Consider the following 12218-nt stretch of genomic DNA (forward strand, 5'->3'; position numbering starts at 1 on the left):
AAGGGAGCTAGATAACTCCTATTAACCCTAAAGACAACTGGATAACATAATCCTCAGTTGGCTTTGAAAACCTCTTCAGCAAAGGTATGGAACAAACAATCACAAACCCGAGTTACAAACCTAATCCAGTACAATGCAGACTGATGTTTTCTCTAAAACTAAACGGAGCTGAACATTTCCAAAAACAATTTGAGCACCCAGACAATCACTTACTCATGCCATATGTTACATATGGGGAGATCTAATCCAAGCCCCTCGATGTTAATGGAATGGCCTTTCTGCTGGTTTCAACAGCATTTTGATCAAAACCATTATGCAAAAGAGATTTCAGGATCCATGCACTGAATGTTCATGCATACTTGTGTATCTGTGTGTGTGCATTAGCACTTCATTTGCACGTATTGCCTCTCCTTCAGCCAAGAGAAGTCATGTGTTTTACAGATTTTTCATTACTTGAAATCCCATGGTGACTTCTCCATAAGCATCCATGAGTAGGACAAATGCAAGTCAGGAAAAGAGAATCTTTTTCCCTCCATGCAATAACTTGTGTCATAGAAAGGCCCTGGGTGTCCAAGTGTTAGGACAATTGGAGCTGCATGACCCCTGGGAATAGCAGGGACCTATAGAGAGAAGAGGCATCTAAACAGAATGCCACAGTGGATCCTGAAGATTTTTGGGGAACAGTGGTCTGTGGTGTCTCACAGACCAAACAGCTTCTTCTAACAAGAGGCGCATTCAATGGTGACCGAAATCATTAAAACTTTCATGGTTCCTACATAGATATATGTGTTGTGATTTGATATGGAACACTGAACCCAGCAATCCGGATGTAAATTATTAAGTCAGCACAACATTAACCAGTTCTTTTGTCTAACCAATAATCTGAACTAAACATTTGAGGCATTAAGGTCTCAGACTGTGCTAAGTGAGTGAGTATTTCCTTTTATTTGTTCCATTAGTTTAAGCTTAATATTCTCTTATTATGACATAAAAAGGGAGAATAAAAAGGATGACATCTTCATAAATGTTTGCTCCTTTAGTTACATTTCCTTTATATTTTCGCCTTCACATACTAAAAAAACTTAGTTGTTAGAGGTTAGGTGGATGAGGGACATTTCAAAGTAGGGATAGTTTTTTTTCCACTCAGCTATGAATTGTAAACCTGGTTTTACTCTGTCTTTGGTACCCTTCTTAGGATAGGATAAGCTTTACTCAGTAGCCTTTTGTGCACTGTAGAAATGTATTTTCATAGAATCACAGAATGGTTGAGGTTGGAAGGGACCTCTGGAGGCCATCTTGTCCAACCCCCCCCCCGTCCAGCAGGACATGGGTTTATTTCTCCTCAGTGTAAATGGCCAGAATTGAACACAAAGAACAACACTTGGAATTATATTGCATGCTTGGTAGAATCTATCCAAGTAAAGGTTTGAGAGATTATTTTTTCTAATCTTCTCAGCATCATAATCTCACAGTAACATTAAATATGAACTTCATGACTGAACTGTGTCTGAGGGCAACAATTGTGTTCAGAACACTGAACAAAATCGGCTGTTTCTGAATTTTAATGTATACTCTACATTTTAACTTGTTCCATAGAAATTTCAATCACTGACAGCCACACTCACTATTTCCCATAAAAATGTAATACAACAAAGCTAAAATCTCACTATGTGTGCATTGCACACCAAAAAGAAGTCATAACAGTTTCCTATCAAAATATCCACATAGGCTTTAAAAATGACATCTGTTCAATTTTAAAATACATTTTTCGTGAAAATAATCTGCATTCTTTAGTAGATAGTATAAAAAAGTATTGCTTTTATGCAGTCTCAAAACCTAATCTAGCATGCTAACCATGTCGGACTCGTTGAGTTTCATACAGCTGAATGAGTTTAAGTATCCATGGTGGATGATGAATAAGCCCTGCTTTCTCTGCTTGTTTCTGGATGGCTGACTGTAGTTCAGGATACCCAGCTTTATCCAGAGTAATTCCAGGGAACAGGTCATTAATGAGACTCATAAATAAAGGTTCATCTTCATCCACCTGTCAAGGATAAAGTAGGGGGAAACACATTATTTATTCATTGAAATTATTATTACAGCTGTAAACAATCTTCAAGAATATGCCATTTAAAAGATGGCAGTAAAAAACCTTATCTTTTCCAAAACAAATATTATCATTATGAATCAGTTTTATTAAGTGAATTTCATACAATGCAATCACAAGTAGTAATTTCTAAATTAAATACTTAAAGCTTATAAAAATGTTAACATCTTAAGACAGTTTTCTTCAATATATACACACGTTTCTTCATTTGTTACATAAGCCAGCAAGATTTATTCAAATTGTGTTTTGCCTTGGACTTTTTATGATTTTTTTCCTTCTGTAAATCACTGAAGCATGCCTATAGGTTTGAATGCATGTACCAATGCACTGAATAGATTAACATCAGAAACAGAGTAATTGGTTCCATCACAAAACTGGCTCCCAAGGTAAATACACAGAGTCTAGACATGCTATAACCTTTCAATTACAGCAATAAAAAGAAAAATGAATACTTTAAATAGTAATATCGAAAGAGATTAGACTATACAAGTAGGCGTTAGCTGCTTCCAATTACCACACTCATTGCAATTCTTGCGATGTTCTGAAAAGGCAACAGACTCCCAAGAACTGTATAAATTGAAATTCTGGATTAAGAGGGATCTTTAATGACATTATTAAAAGTTAATACAATGCATTCTTCCTTTCTCTCCTTAGGGCAGAAAGAAGAAAAAACAAGAGCCAATTACAGGACCAGGTTAGGTCCCCTAGGATCTGATGGTATTTCCACTAATTTTTTTCAGCTAAGGTTTCTCATGTGTTTTCCTCTCTCTAAAAGACAAATGGTGCTCACACTGTAACTGTATTCCAATTCTCCACTCACTGATAAACCATATCAAAAACTGCAAAATAATGTATCCAATTGCTGAAGAAAAAGAGCTTTTCAAAGTGCATAATAAATACACTTAAAAATGCAAACAGACTACTCTTTGGGGGAAAGTCACCAGTGTTACAGTACCAGTTTGGAGAGGTTCATGTCCCGCAGAACTCTCATCACTACGGTTTTCTCTGGCTCTTTGGGATTAGATCTTTTCACTGCTCCAAGTGTTCTTAAAACAGACAGGATATTTCTAAGCCCAAAGTCATAGTGAACCTTGAAATAATGAATTAACACAATTGGTATCACAAAGACTAAACACTTTAAAGAGAAGGCTGAAAATTAAATTCATTAAATAAATAAATATGCTATTGAACTTTTAAATGGGATGAATTTCACAGCTCTTCATCTTTTCAACTAGATTTCCAGTTCTGTTGCTACCATATCCTGAAGATATTTTCCAGTGTTGTATGTCCATACCTGCCAAGTATCCCTTTCAGTGGTAGGCTACCACTTTCACAAGTCATCTGTAACAGAGCTGCATCTTCCATCATTTTCCTAAATTCATAATTTGCCAGATGCACAAACAGCAAACCACACATCTTCAGACTACCCTCTGTTTTCTGCTTGCGCAAGGACTGGTTTTATCTTGATATATGGTACTGGGATTCATGACTCAAAGGGGCAATCTCTTGCTGATATAGAGAAACATACTGAAATTATTTAGATCCCATCCTGTACTTAATGACTTTCTGCTCTGTGGATGATTTCATAACAACTTGGTTCAGAACAGAAGGATTTACTTCCAACAGCCATGTGCATCCTAGAGGTGTATCTAACCAGCTTTGGACTTCAGCAGGTAAGGCCTGGAATATCTTCCCTCTCACTATGAGGGCAGCTGCATATTTGCAGAGACATACAGACATATTCAATTAATTTTAGCACTTGTACCTGAACATATAATTCTGTCTTAGTTACCATAGATTTGAAAATACATGCAAATGTTCTGTAATGTGTTTCACCTTTGACTGTTGATACAAATCCTAGAAGGAAAGCTACCAGGGTAAAAGTTTTAAATTATAAAGTCTCCGCTACTGCCATCTGCTCGGAAAACTAAGCGTTAAAGACAGACATGGAAGGAAATAATAAAGATATTCTTACATTTGGAGAATATCTGCTCCCTCTGATCAATCAGAAATGTTTTTGAGAGCAAGTGCATAGACTCTTTTTTACACTATCTGTTGTGCATTGCCCTTGGCCAGCTTCCAGATGCACACCTAGCCACTCTCACTCCCCCTGCTCAACAGGACAGAGGGAGAAAAGAAAGTGAAAAGAAAGCTCATGGGTCAATATAAAGATGGAGAGATCACTTACCAGTTACCATCACAGGCAAAACAGAATTGACTTGGGGAAAATTTAGTTTATGGCCAATTCGAATACACTGGATGGTGAGAAACAAAGACAAAATTAAAATAACACTTTCCCCCCAGCCCCACCCCTATTTCCCAGGCTGACAAATTGGAACAATACATTGAGTACAACTCAGAATTTTCAGCAAGAAATAACTTATTGATTAGGTTTGCAGATGATACCAAGCTGGTGAACTAGACCACAACTAGAGTTCAAAATTACCAAGAGAAATTCAATAAATTATATATGTATGATGCAATTAAATAAAGACAAGTGCAAAATACTACACAGATGGAAATAACCAACTACACAAACAAAGAAGAGTAACAACTCTTCTTCATTCAGCTGAGAAACAAGTCAGGTGCAGAAAGCTTTGCAGAAAAATATCTGACATCGGACTGAAGCCACAAGCTCCCCAATGACACATCTACAATTATAGTGGGCAATAAAAATACAAGTGTCCTTTTTAGGACAGTTGAAAAGATACTTCCATTGCACTTGTCACTTCTGTACTGTGCCCAAAAGTTGGATTCCACACTTGAAGATGAACCCTACTGAAGAGAACTTAGAAAAGAAATTAAAGTTATCAGTTGACTAGAAAACATGCTATATCAGGAAGAAGTAAAACAAAATCTAGTGTAGAAGTAGGAAGAGCAAATATGTAGGATGAGTTACGCTAAAAGTCTTCAACATGCAAAAAATACCTGGAAAGAGGAATACAGAAGGAATAGAAAGGAAAAGAAGTAATGTACTTAGCTACAGCAAGGGAGATTCAAGTTAACTTTTAGAGAAAACTTTGTGACTATAAGGAAAATGAAACTTTGGAACAGACTGCCTCGGAAACTGCAGGCTATCTGTCAGTGGAAAATGTTAAGGAGAGTCACAAATATTTATAGCAAATTATTTAGCTAAGAATTATTTTTCCTCCAGAAAGGTAAATGGATGACCCCTCAAGGCTCCATCCAGCCTCATTTTCTATTACTCAATCAGGTGCCAAGCTGTTACCAGCTGAAAAATTTAGATATGAATATTCAGCCAGGTACTGCCAGGAAATCTCATTTGCAGATGGAAACATTAAGACAAAAAGATGACCAACTTCGTGTGAAGTTTGGAAGGCAGATTATATGTTGATGACAAAGTCCGCTATCATTTAGTAAATTATATGTCCCAGTGAACTATCCAGAATTATGACAAGGGCTGATATATTTCTTTTTCTCCATGCTAGATGACCATCATTGACATACTGGAATGAGTCCAGCAAAGGATGACCAAGTGAGAGGAAAAGAGACAGTGGTCAAAATTTGCAACAGGGGAAATTGCAACAGTTTGCATAAGGAAAAGATTCTTCACAATGAGAGTGGTCAAACACAGAAAAGGTGTCCAGAAGGACTGAATCTCCTCATCCTTGGAGATATTCAAAACTTCACAAGTGCCTTAGCAACCTGCTCTAAATTGACCTGAGCTAGAAGTTGGACCAGGTGACCTCTGGAGGTCCCTTCCAACTTACATGAGTTTATGATTCTGTAGAAGTGACTGTTAAATTTGAAGAAATGCTGTCATACTTATTAGAAAATTTGAAATAAGCTAAAATGACTCTTAAAGACAGGTTTTCTGGTGCATTCCAACTGACCTACATGATGGGTGGTCCAAAGCAACCACATTTATTTTCCTTAATCAGTCTGCTAGTTTTACAACTGTTTTGCCTTTCAGGAATGGCACAGAACAGCTAGAATTTACTGGCAAATGTGGATTACGAGCTGTTTCTTTGCTACATCTTTTAACAGCAGGCAAAAGATTGCACTTAGGCAAAATAGACTGCAGTGGTATAGCTGATGCTCTTGTAAAGAAGAATTAAAAATCTGCAAATAAAAATCTCAACACTAGAAGCATAGTTTGCTGTTGTGGGGAAAAGAAAAAAGGGGTATCGGCAGTTTTGTCCATATGAAAGCACCTTAAAAAGATGTTCCTCTAAAAGGGATTATGGCCTCCTTTGCTTTCAAGCTTTGTTAGGTTTTTCTTTTCAGTTTCTACGGTTTTCCCTAATCTGGGTGAGACTTTGTGGAAGGAGGCAGTAGGGAACTTTGGCTAGAAGTCCTCTAACAAAAGCAAATAATTCAGCTTTGGGGGCTCTGTCAGAATAACTGTTTCACAGACTTGTGGACACCTTGAGCTTCCTACATTTGCTAAGGACTACTCTCTTACTTTTGTATGTTTTTCTTTACTGAAGAGATGATAGTCACTCAGGGTGCCTTTGGCTGCTTGTGAGTCAGAGTTCCTCTTTCTACAGAGTCTGCATTTGTGTGTGTAAAATGTCTGGATGACTTAATGTATTCCTTCTGGAAAATTCCTTTTAGATATTGTGGGAGGTAAGTTCATCTGGTGAATGCTTGTTTGTTGTTATTTTCTTCTGTTGATATATATTGCATTTGTTGAAAACAGGCAACGTTCTGCCATTTCCTGTTGCATTGATTCTTCATGTGACCCTGTTCTTTCCAGTCAACTGCCCAGATACTCAGCAGTACTTACTTTGAATTTAAAAATTACCATTAAAAATTTAACTAAATAAGTTCCACTGGGAAAGACAGATTAATATGCCTCTAAGAAAGCCTCTACTTTATAGTTCTAGTTTTCTGGCTAGACAGAAGAAATTTATGTCCCACTCTACTCTTAGAAATATCTCCAGTTCATGAGACTCCCATATCTAATCAGATGAACTCATTACATCTCTCTCTACATATAATCATGTATTGCATCAGATGTATTCCCCAACCTACAGCAAACTTCATGAGAAACTTTAGCAAGTCTTTCAAAATATCCCATTACTATTACAACTATGAATGATGGGGGAGGGAAATAACTCACATTCAAGTGGGGAAGTGGTGGACCCAACTGAAAAGTAAAAGATGCAGTCTAAGGTGGACAAGAGAGACCTCAGGAATGACAAAACAGTGTAGAAAGTGGCCCATCTCAAGCATAAGGAAGGGTCAAGAGAACAGCATCGTGTCAGAAGCTCTCACATTTTTCTTGGGTAACCAGCACAAGCAGGTGCCAATTTGAAGTGCCTGTTCACTAATGCATGCAGCATGGGAACAAACCAGGAAAAATTAGAGCTCTGTGTGCAGTTACGGGGCTACAGTCTAACTAGGATGAAGGAAATGGGGGGGATAGCTTACAAGACTGGAGTGCTGCAATGGATGGATACAGGGTCTTTAGGAAGGGCAAGCCAGGAGGCCCAGATGGGGAGTTGCCCTTTAAAGTGAAAGAGAGTGGGAACGCTTTGCCTTAGGATGGCTGATGAGCTAGTTGAGAGCATTTGGATTAGGATTAGAGGGACGATCAACATCATGGCAGATGTCTGCTGCAAACTTCCTGATGAGCAAGAAGCTGATGAAACTTTCTTCCGACAATTGGAATTAGCCTTATCTTTGCAAGCCCTGGCCCACACTGGGGGCTTGATACACCCCAATATCTGCTGGAAGGGCAACACAGCAGGGCAGACTCATTCCAGGAGATTTCACACTGTCTCCAATAACGTCCTCACAGACAAAATGGTGACTAGACAGGGTGATAAGACACTTCAACAGCTTGACTGGAGAGGCTGTGCAGTCTCCATCCTTGGAGATACTCAAAGCTCACCTAGACAAGGTGCTGAACCACTTGCTCTATTTGACCCCACTTTGAGCACAGGTATAGGACTTGTTGACCTCCAGAGGTCCCTTCCAAACTCAGATCTTCTCTGATGTTGTAATTGTGTATAATGGATTCATACAAGAGCAGGACTGTCCAAAGGACTGCTGACAGGCACAGGCAGGACAAACTAGCATACTGCCATGGGTTTGCAGAAAGGTATGCTTCCTGGCTCGTATTACAGAGTATAGAATCATGATCCACAATGTAAACCACTAGGAGCGGTTTACAGTACAGCAGGCTTCTCTGACAGATACTGGAGAAGTGTTACGAGGGTTCTGAAGAAACTATAAATACACATGGACTACCGTTCCCTGCAGACATCATGGCTTGTATAGTAAAAACAATGGAATTTAAGTTATAAGTGAGATATAAGCATAAAATTCAAATATATAATTGAGACGCAGCTGGGTGCGAGGGCTGTGCCCATGTGCACACCCAGAGCACTTGGTCATTAGTTTCCATTAATTAATATCAAGGAACTCCCTTGCTAGCATCAGCATAGATGAGACAAAGGACTGACCTGAGACAAGGCGACTGAGCTACATGCCTTCACAACAAAGCATTTGACTAATTGGTACAGTTCTACAGATGAGAATTTCAGACAGTTCCACAGAGTCCTCCAGGTGGTTCCTACGATCCCTAGGCCAACTGATAAGCACTACTTATATGCTTCAATATGTTGATTAACACGCTGAGTGGAGAATCTTACTGTCTCAGAGAATCAAGGGCACTTTCTGCTGCAGACGTGACCAAACTACACATAGAAACTCTTTGTGCAGATGCAGCAACGGTCATGTACAAAACATTGTACACCATTAAGATAGTTAAAATAAGCTTTGTACACCGTTAAATTTTGTTTGTGTGTGTGTGTTATTTTTAAGTACTCTGTCCAGGAGTGAACCAGTTCTAACACCCATGACAACACAAAACAAGCAAAGCACTTTTGCAGAGGTAGATGGCCAAATTTCTGATACCTGCTTAAACGTCTCTTCCACAGTGAAGGAAAGAATCATGCCCAGGACAAAAATGACCACACAGACTGAGGCAATGAGGAAATTTAATCCTACTGAGGCCAAGTCTGAGGGAAAAAAAAATTCCTAAACAATGTTCACAAATTCCACTTAAGAGAGAGCTCTTGCAAAATGAGGCTCTGACAAATGCAGCCTATAAGCCTGGTAACTATAAAACACAGGCAGATGACAGGACTGAGAGAGTGGGTTAGACAGCAACAAATGGACTAACACTAGTGATGCTAGATCAATACAGGGTGATTCAGATTGCCTATAAACTAAGTTGAAGGCTAATGGAGACACCCTAGGCAATATTACAGGGAAGGTAGTAGCAAATATGACCCTTTAGAAGCCAGTCTACAACACAAACCTCTCCCAGAAAAAGAAACCTGAGAGAAGTGAAAATTGGAATCCAGTTTGGTTATATATATTGACAGTGAAATTACAGAGGTAGGGAGAAAGGAAGAGAAAATCCAAATCTGTACTTTTTTGTTTTAACTCTGAAATAAAGAGGACGATATGATGCACCATTATCTTATTCCAGTGTAGTCCAAGATTTCTGCACGGAAGTCAACATAGTCACTAATAAATATGTGGTATAGAAATGAAATAATATAACGGCAAATGTAGTCAATATGTCCAGGTTCATTAGGATCCAACCAAAGCAGGCATTTGAGCTGCAACTACCATTCATTTGGTTTCTCTTTGAGACCCTCTAGTGGACAACCAGCACAGGGCATTCACAAGGAAACAACTAGTTCTGTTCTTAAAAGCAGCTTTATCCTTTGTTTCTGCTTAAATACCCCATACCAAACAGAATAACATTTTTCTGGTAGCACTCAGCAAGACGTGCCTTCTAGGCACTCTTCAGTTATTTACCGTTCTTACGCTGCCTCTCCAATAGATCTAGCCTTCATAAGTGAGGAGACTGAAAAGTTTATCCTCTACAAAGTTCAGCAGAGCAATATACACCATTCCTCATAACTTCCCCAATAACTGCACTCCATTTAAAAATCACAAATCAAACTTCCTTTACCATGCAAATTAGTGTGAAAAATAAAAACAATGTGATGATTTCAGACTCTCTTTCTAGAACTTGAAACTGAAAACCTTAAAAAATGAATAGGTGCATGACTGTAAAGAAAATTATATATTCTATGAAAGTATACTCTCTACATACCCTTTCACTGACAGCTTACAGTTGGACAAATATTTATTTTACCTGTTTAGATAACTGCTCTTCACAGAGTTTGTAGAGTGTATAGAATTTTCGACTAAGGACTTGGTTGTCTCGGAAACCAGCACTTGCCAGCTTGACTCGCATAATAATGCTACGGTCAGGCACCATCATAGCAACTGTGCGAAACTGAATCTTTAGATTTTCTGGAAGTTCCTGTCGTCCTGCATAGCCGGGGTTCTGAAAAATGCAAAATATAAAATAAAATATTATATAATGAAAGCAGGATAGGAAGGTTTATCTTTTCTGATAATTATTTGGCAAACACAGGAGCATATGCCAGATTACAAAGGGTAATTTGAGCATGTCACAATTACACATCACTACACAGTTGCCTAAATACTGCAGTTCATGAAGTATATGGTATCACATGTGTTATCTGGAGATGCCCAAGACACACAGACATAGACAGACAATCACTTACAGATCTTGTTGGAGCTGTTTTAAATGGTTAGTTCCTCAGGGTCTTGATAGTGTTCCACTGCTGGAGGTTACTGTCCCTTGTGAGCATTCCCAGACCATTGCAGTGCTAAGTCAGTCAAGCAGTGGAAGCCATTCCTGAATATAATTTAAACTAACAGATCTGACCTTTCACTGAAGATGTCTAAGTCATTTGTGTGACTACTGCATGGCTCAGGCGTGACAACAGTAGTCTGGCTATGCAGTGATAACTTCTTAAACTCTTCTAGCTGTTTCCAAATTGCCTTCCCACTGACCTTTGTATGCCACTGATTTGCCCTCTTTTTAAAGTGATAATATTAACACCTTTTCAAAAGTAGGAAACCTTAAAATAAAGACAAATGCTTCTATTTTGAGTTGTGGGTATGTAGCCTACAGCTAAGGAGGGGGAGATACAAAGATGCTTTTAAGGTATTCTTCCCCTTTCCTGCTTCTTTGCCTCCTGCACTGCTAGAAGCAGTCCACAGGCACCAAAGATAAATCATCAGGAGGCCAGGGAACCAGAGTGAGGGTGGTTTCCTTCACGCTGTCATATAGAAGGATTGTGGTCAAAAAATCTTCACAGGTGGTGAAATACTGACCAGACCAACAACAGTAGTCCTTACAGTGGTCTGTTTTATTTTGGCAGACTTTGACTAAAAATATGAGAGGGTTGGGTGTAGTCTCAATCTGTCAAATATTCAACTAAAAAAGCCCTTAAAATATGTAGTTAATGATAATTGCATACCTCAAGTCCTAAGTTCCAGTTAAAAATATGGGCAAGAGAAAATATCATCATTATTATTTGACCAAATTATTGTTCAAATTGTATTGACTATTTTTTAACAGACAGTTCTGATGATTTCAACAGGGAAATTTCAAAGGGAAATGAAATAGGAAAGATTTTTCACAGTGATGCCATTTACGCATATTCACACACATACCATAGTCAGAAATATACCAAATTCTCTGTCCATGTCAACAACATCACCATCAGTGAAAATGAACTGAGGTTTCTTATTTTTCTTACACTGAAGTACAATATATATCTGCTGAGCAGCTACTGATAAAACTGGAAGTTCAATGCGGTTAAATTCATCAAAGCAACCCCATGCACCTGACTGGGCTAAACCTAAAAAAGCAAAAAGAATAATATTTTGTTAAAATACCAGAACAAAGAAGAATAATTTATATATAAAACACAGCATGTTCTATACAACTTAATGTAACATGAAAAGAACAGAGAGTATGAACACAGAGTAAAATGAGAAGTGAAAACTCAGAATAAATTGGGCTGTGCATTAATGACACCCAGAAAAAGAATTATCCCTTGGAAGAAAGATATACAAACTTCTTTACAAAGAACTCTACACTTTTATAGCAACCATAAGGCACAAAGTGTTCAGTAATACTGTATATAGCACCTAGTAGCATAAACATGCATATAGCCTGGAAACTCATCTATGCAGGGGGTGAAATTGTCAAAGATGAGTTTGAGAGACACCTACCTAA

General features: G+C 38.3%; 1 protein-coding gene across 1 annotated transcript in view; it reads right to left on the bottom strand.

Moving 5' to 3' along the window:
• LOC128142330 (dynein axonemal heavy chain 5-like) overlaps positions 1-12218 on the bottom strand; it is a 167695-nt gene that overhangs the window by 91231 nt on the left and 64246 nt on the right. Inside the window, exons 42-45 of the mRNA XM_052788315.1 lie at positions 11651-11838; positions 10254-10448; positions 3063-3197; positions 1855-2044 (exon numbers count right to left, since the gene is read on the bottom strand). Of these exons, the coding sequence (XP_052644275.1) occupies positions 1855-2044; positions 3063-3197; positions 10254-10448; positions 11651-11838 (708 nt within the window). The remainder of the gene's footprint in view (positions 1-1854; positions 2045-3062; positions 3198-10253; positions 10449-11650; positions 11839-12218) is intronic.

This window comes from Harpia harpyja, chromosome 5 (assembly GCF_026419915.1).
Source record: "Harpia harpyja isolate bHarHar1 chromosome 5, bHarHar1 primary haplotype, whole genome shotgun sequence".
NCBI lineage: Eukaryota > Metazoa > Chordata > Aves > Accipitriformes > Accipitridae > Harpia > Harpia harpyja.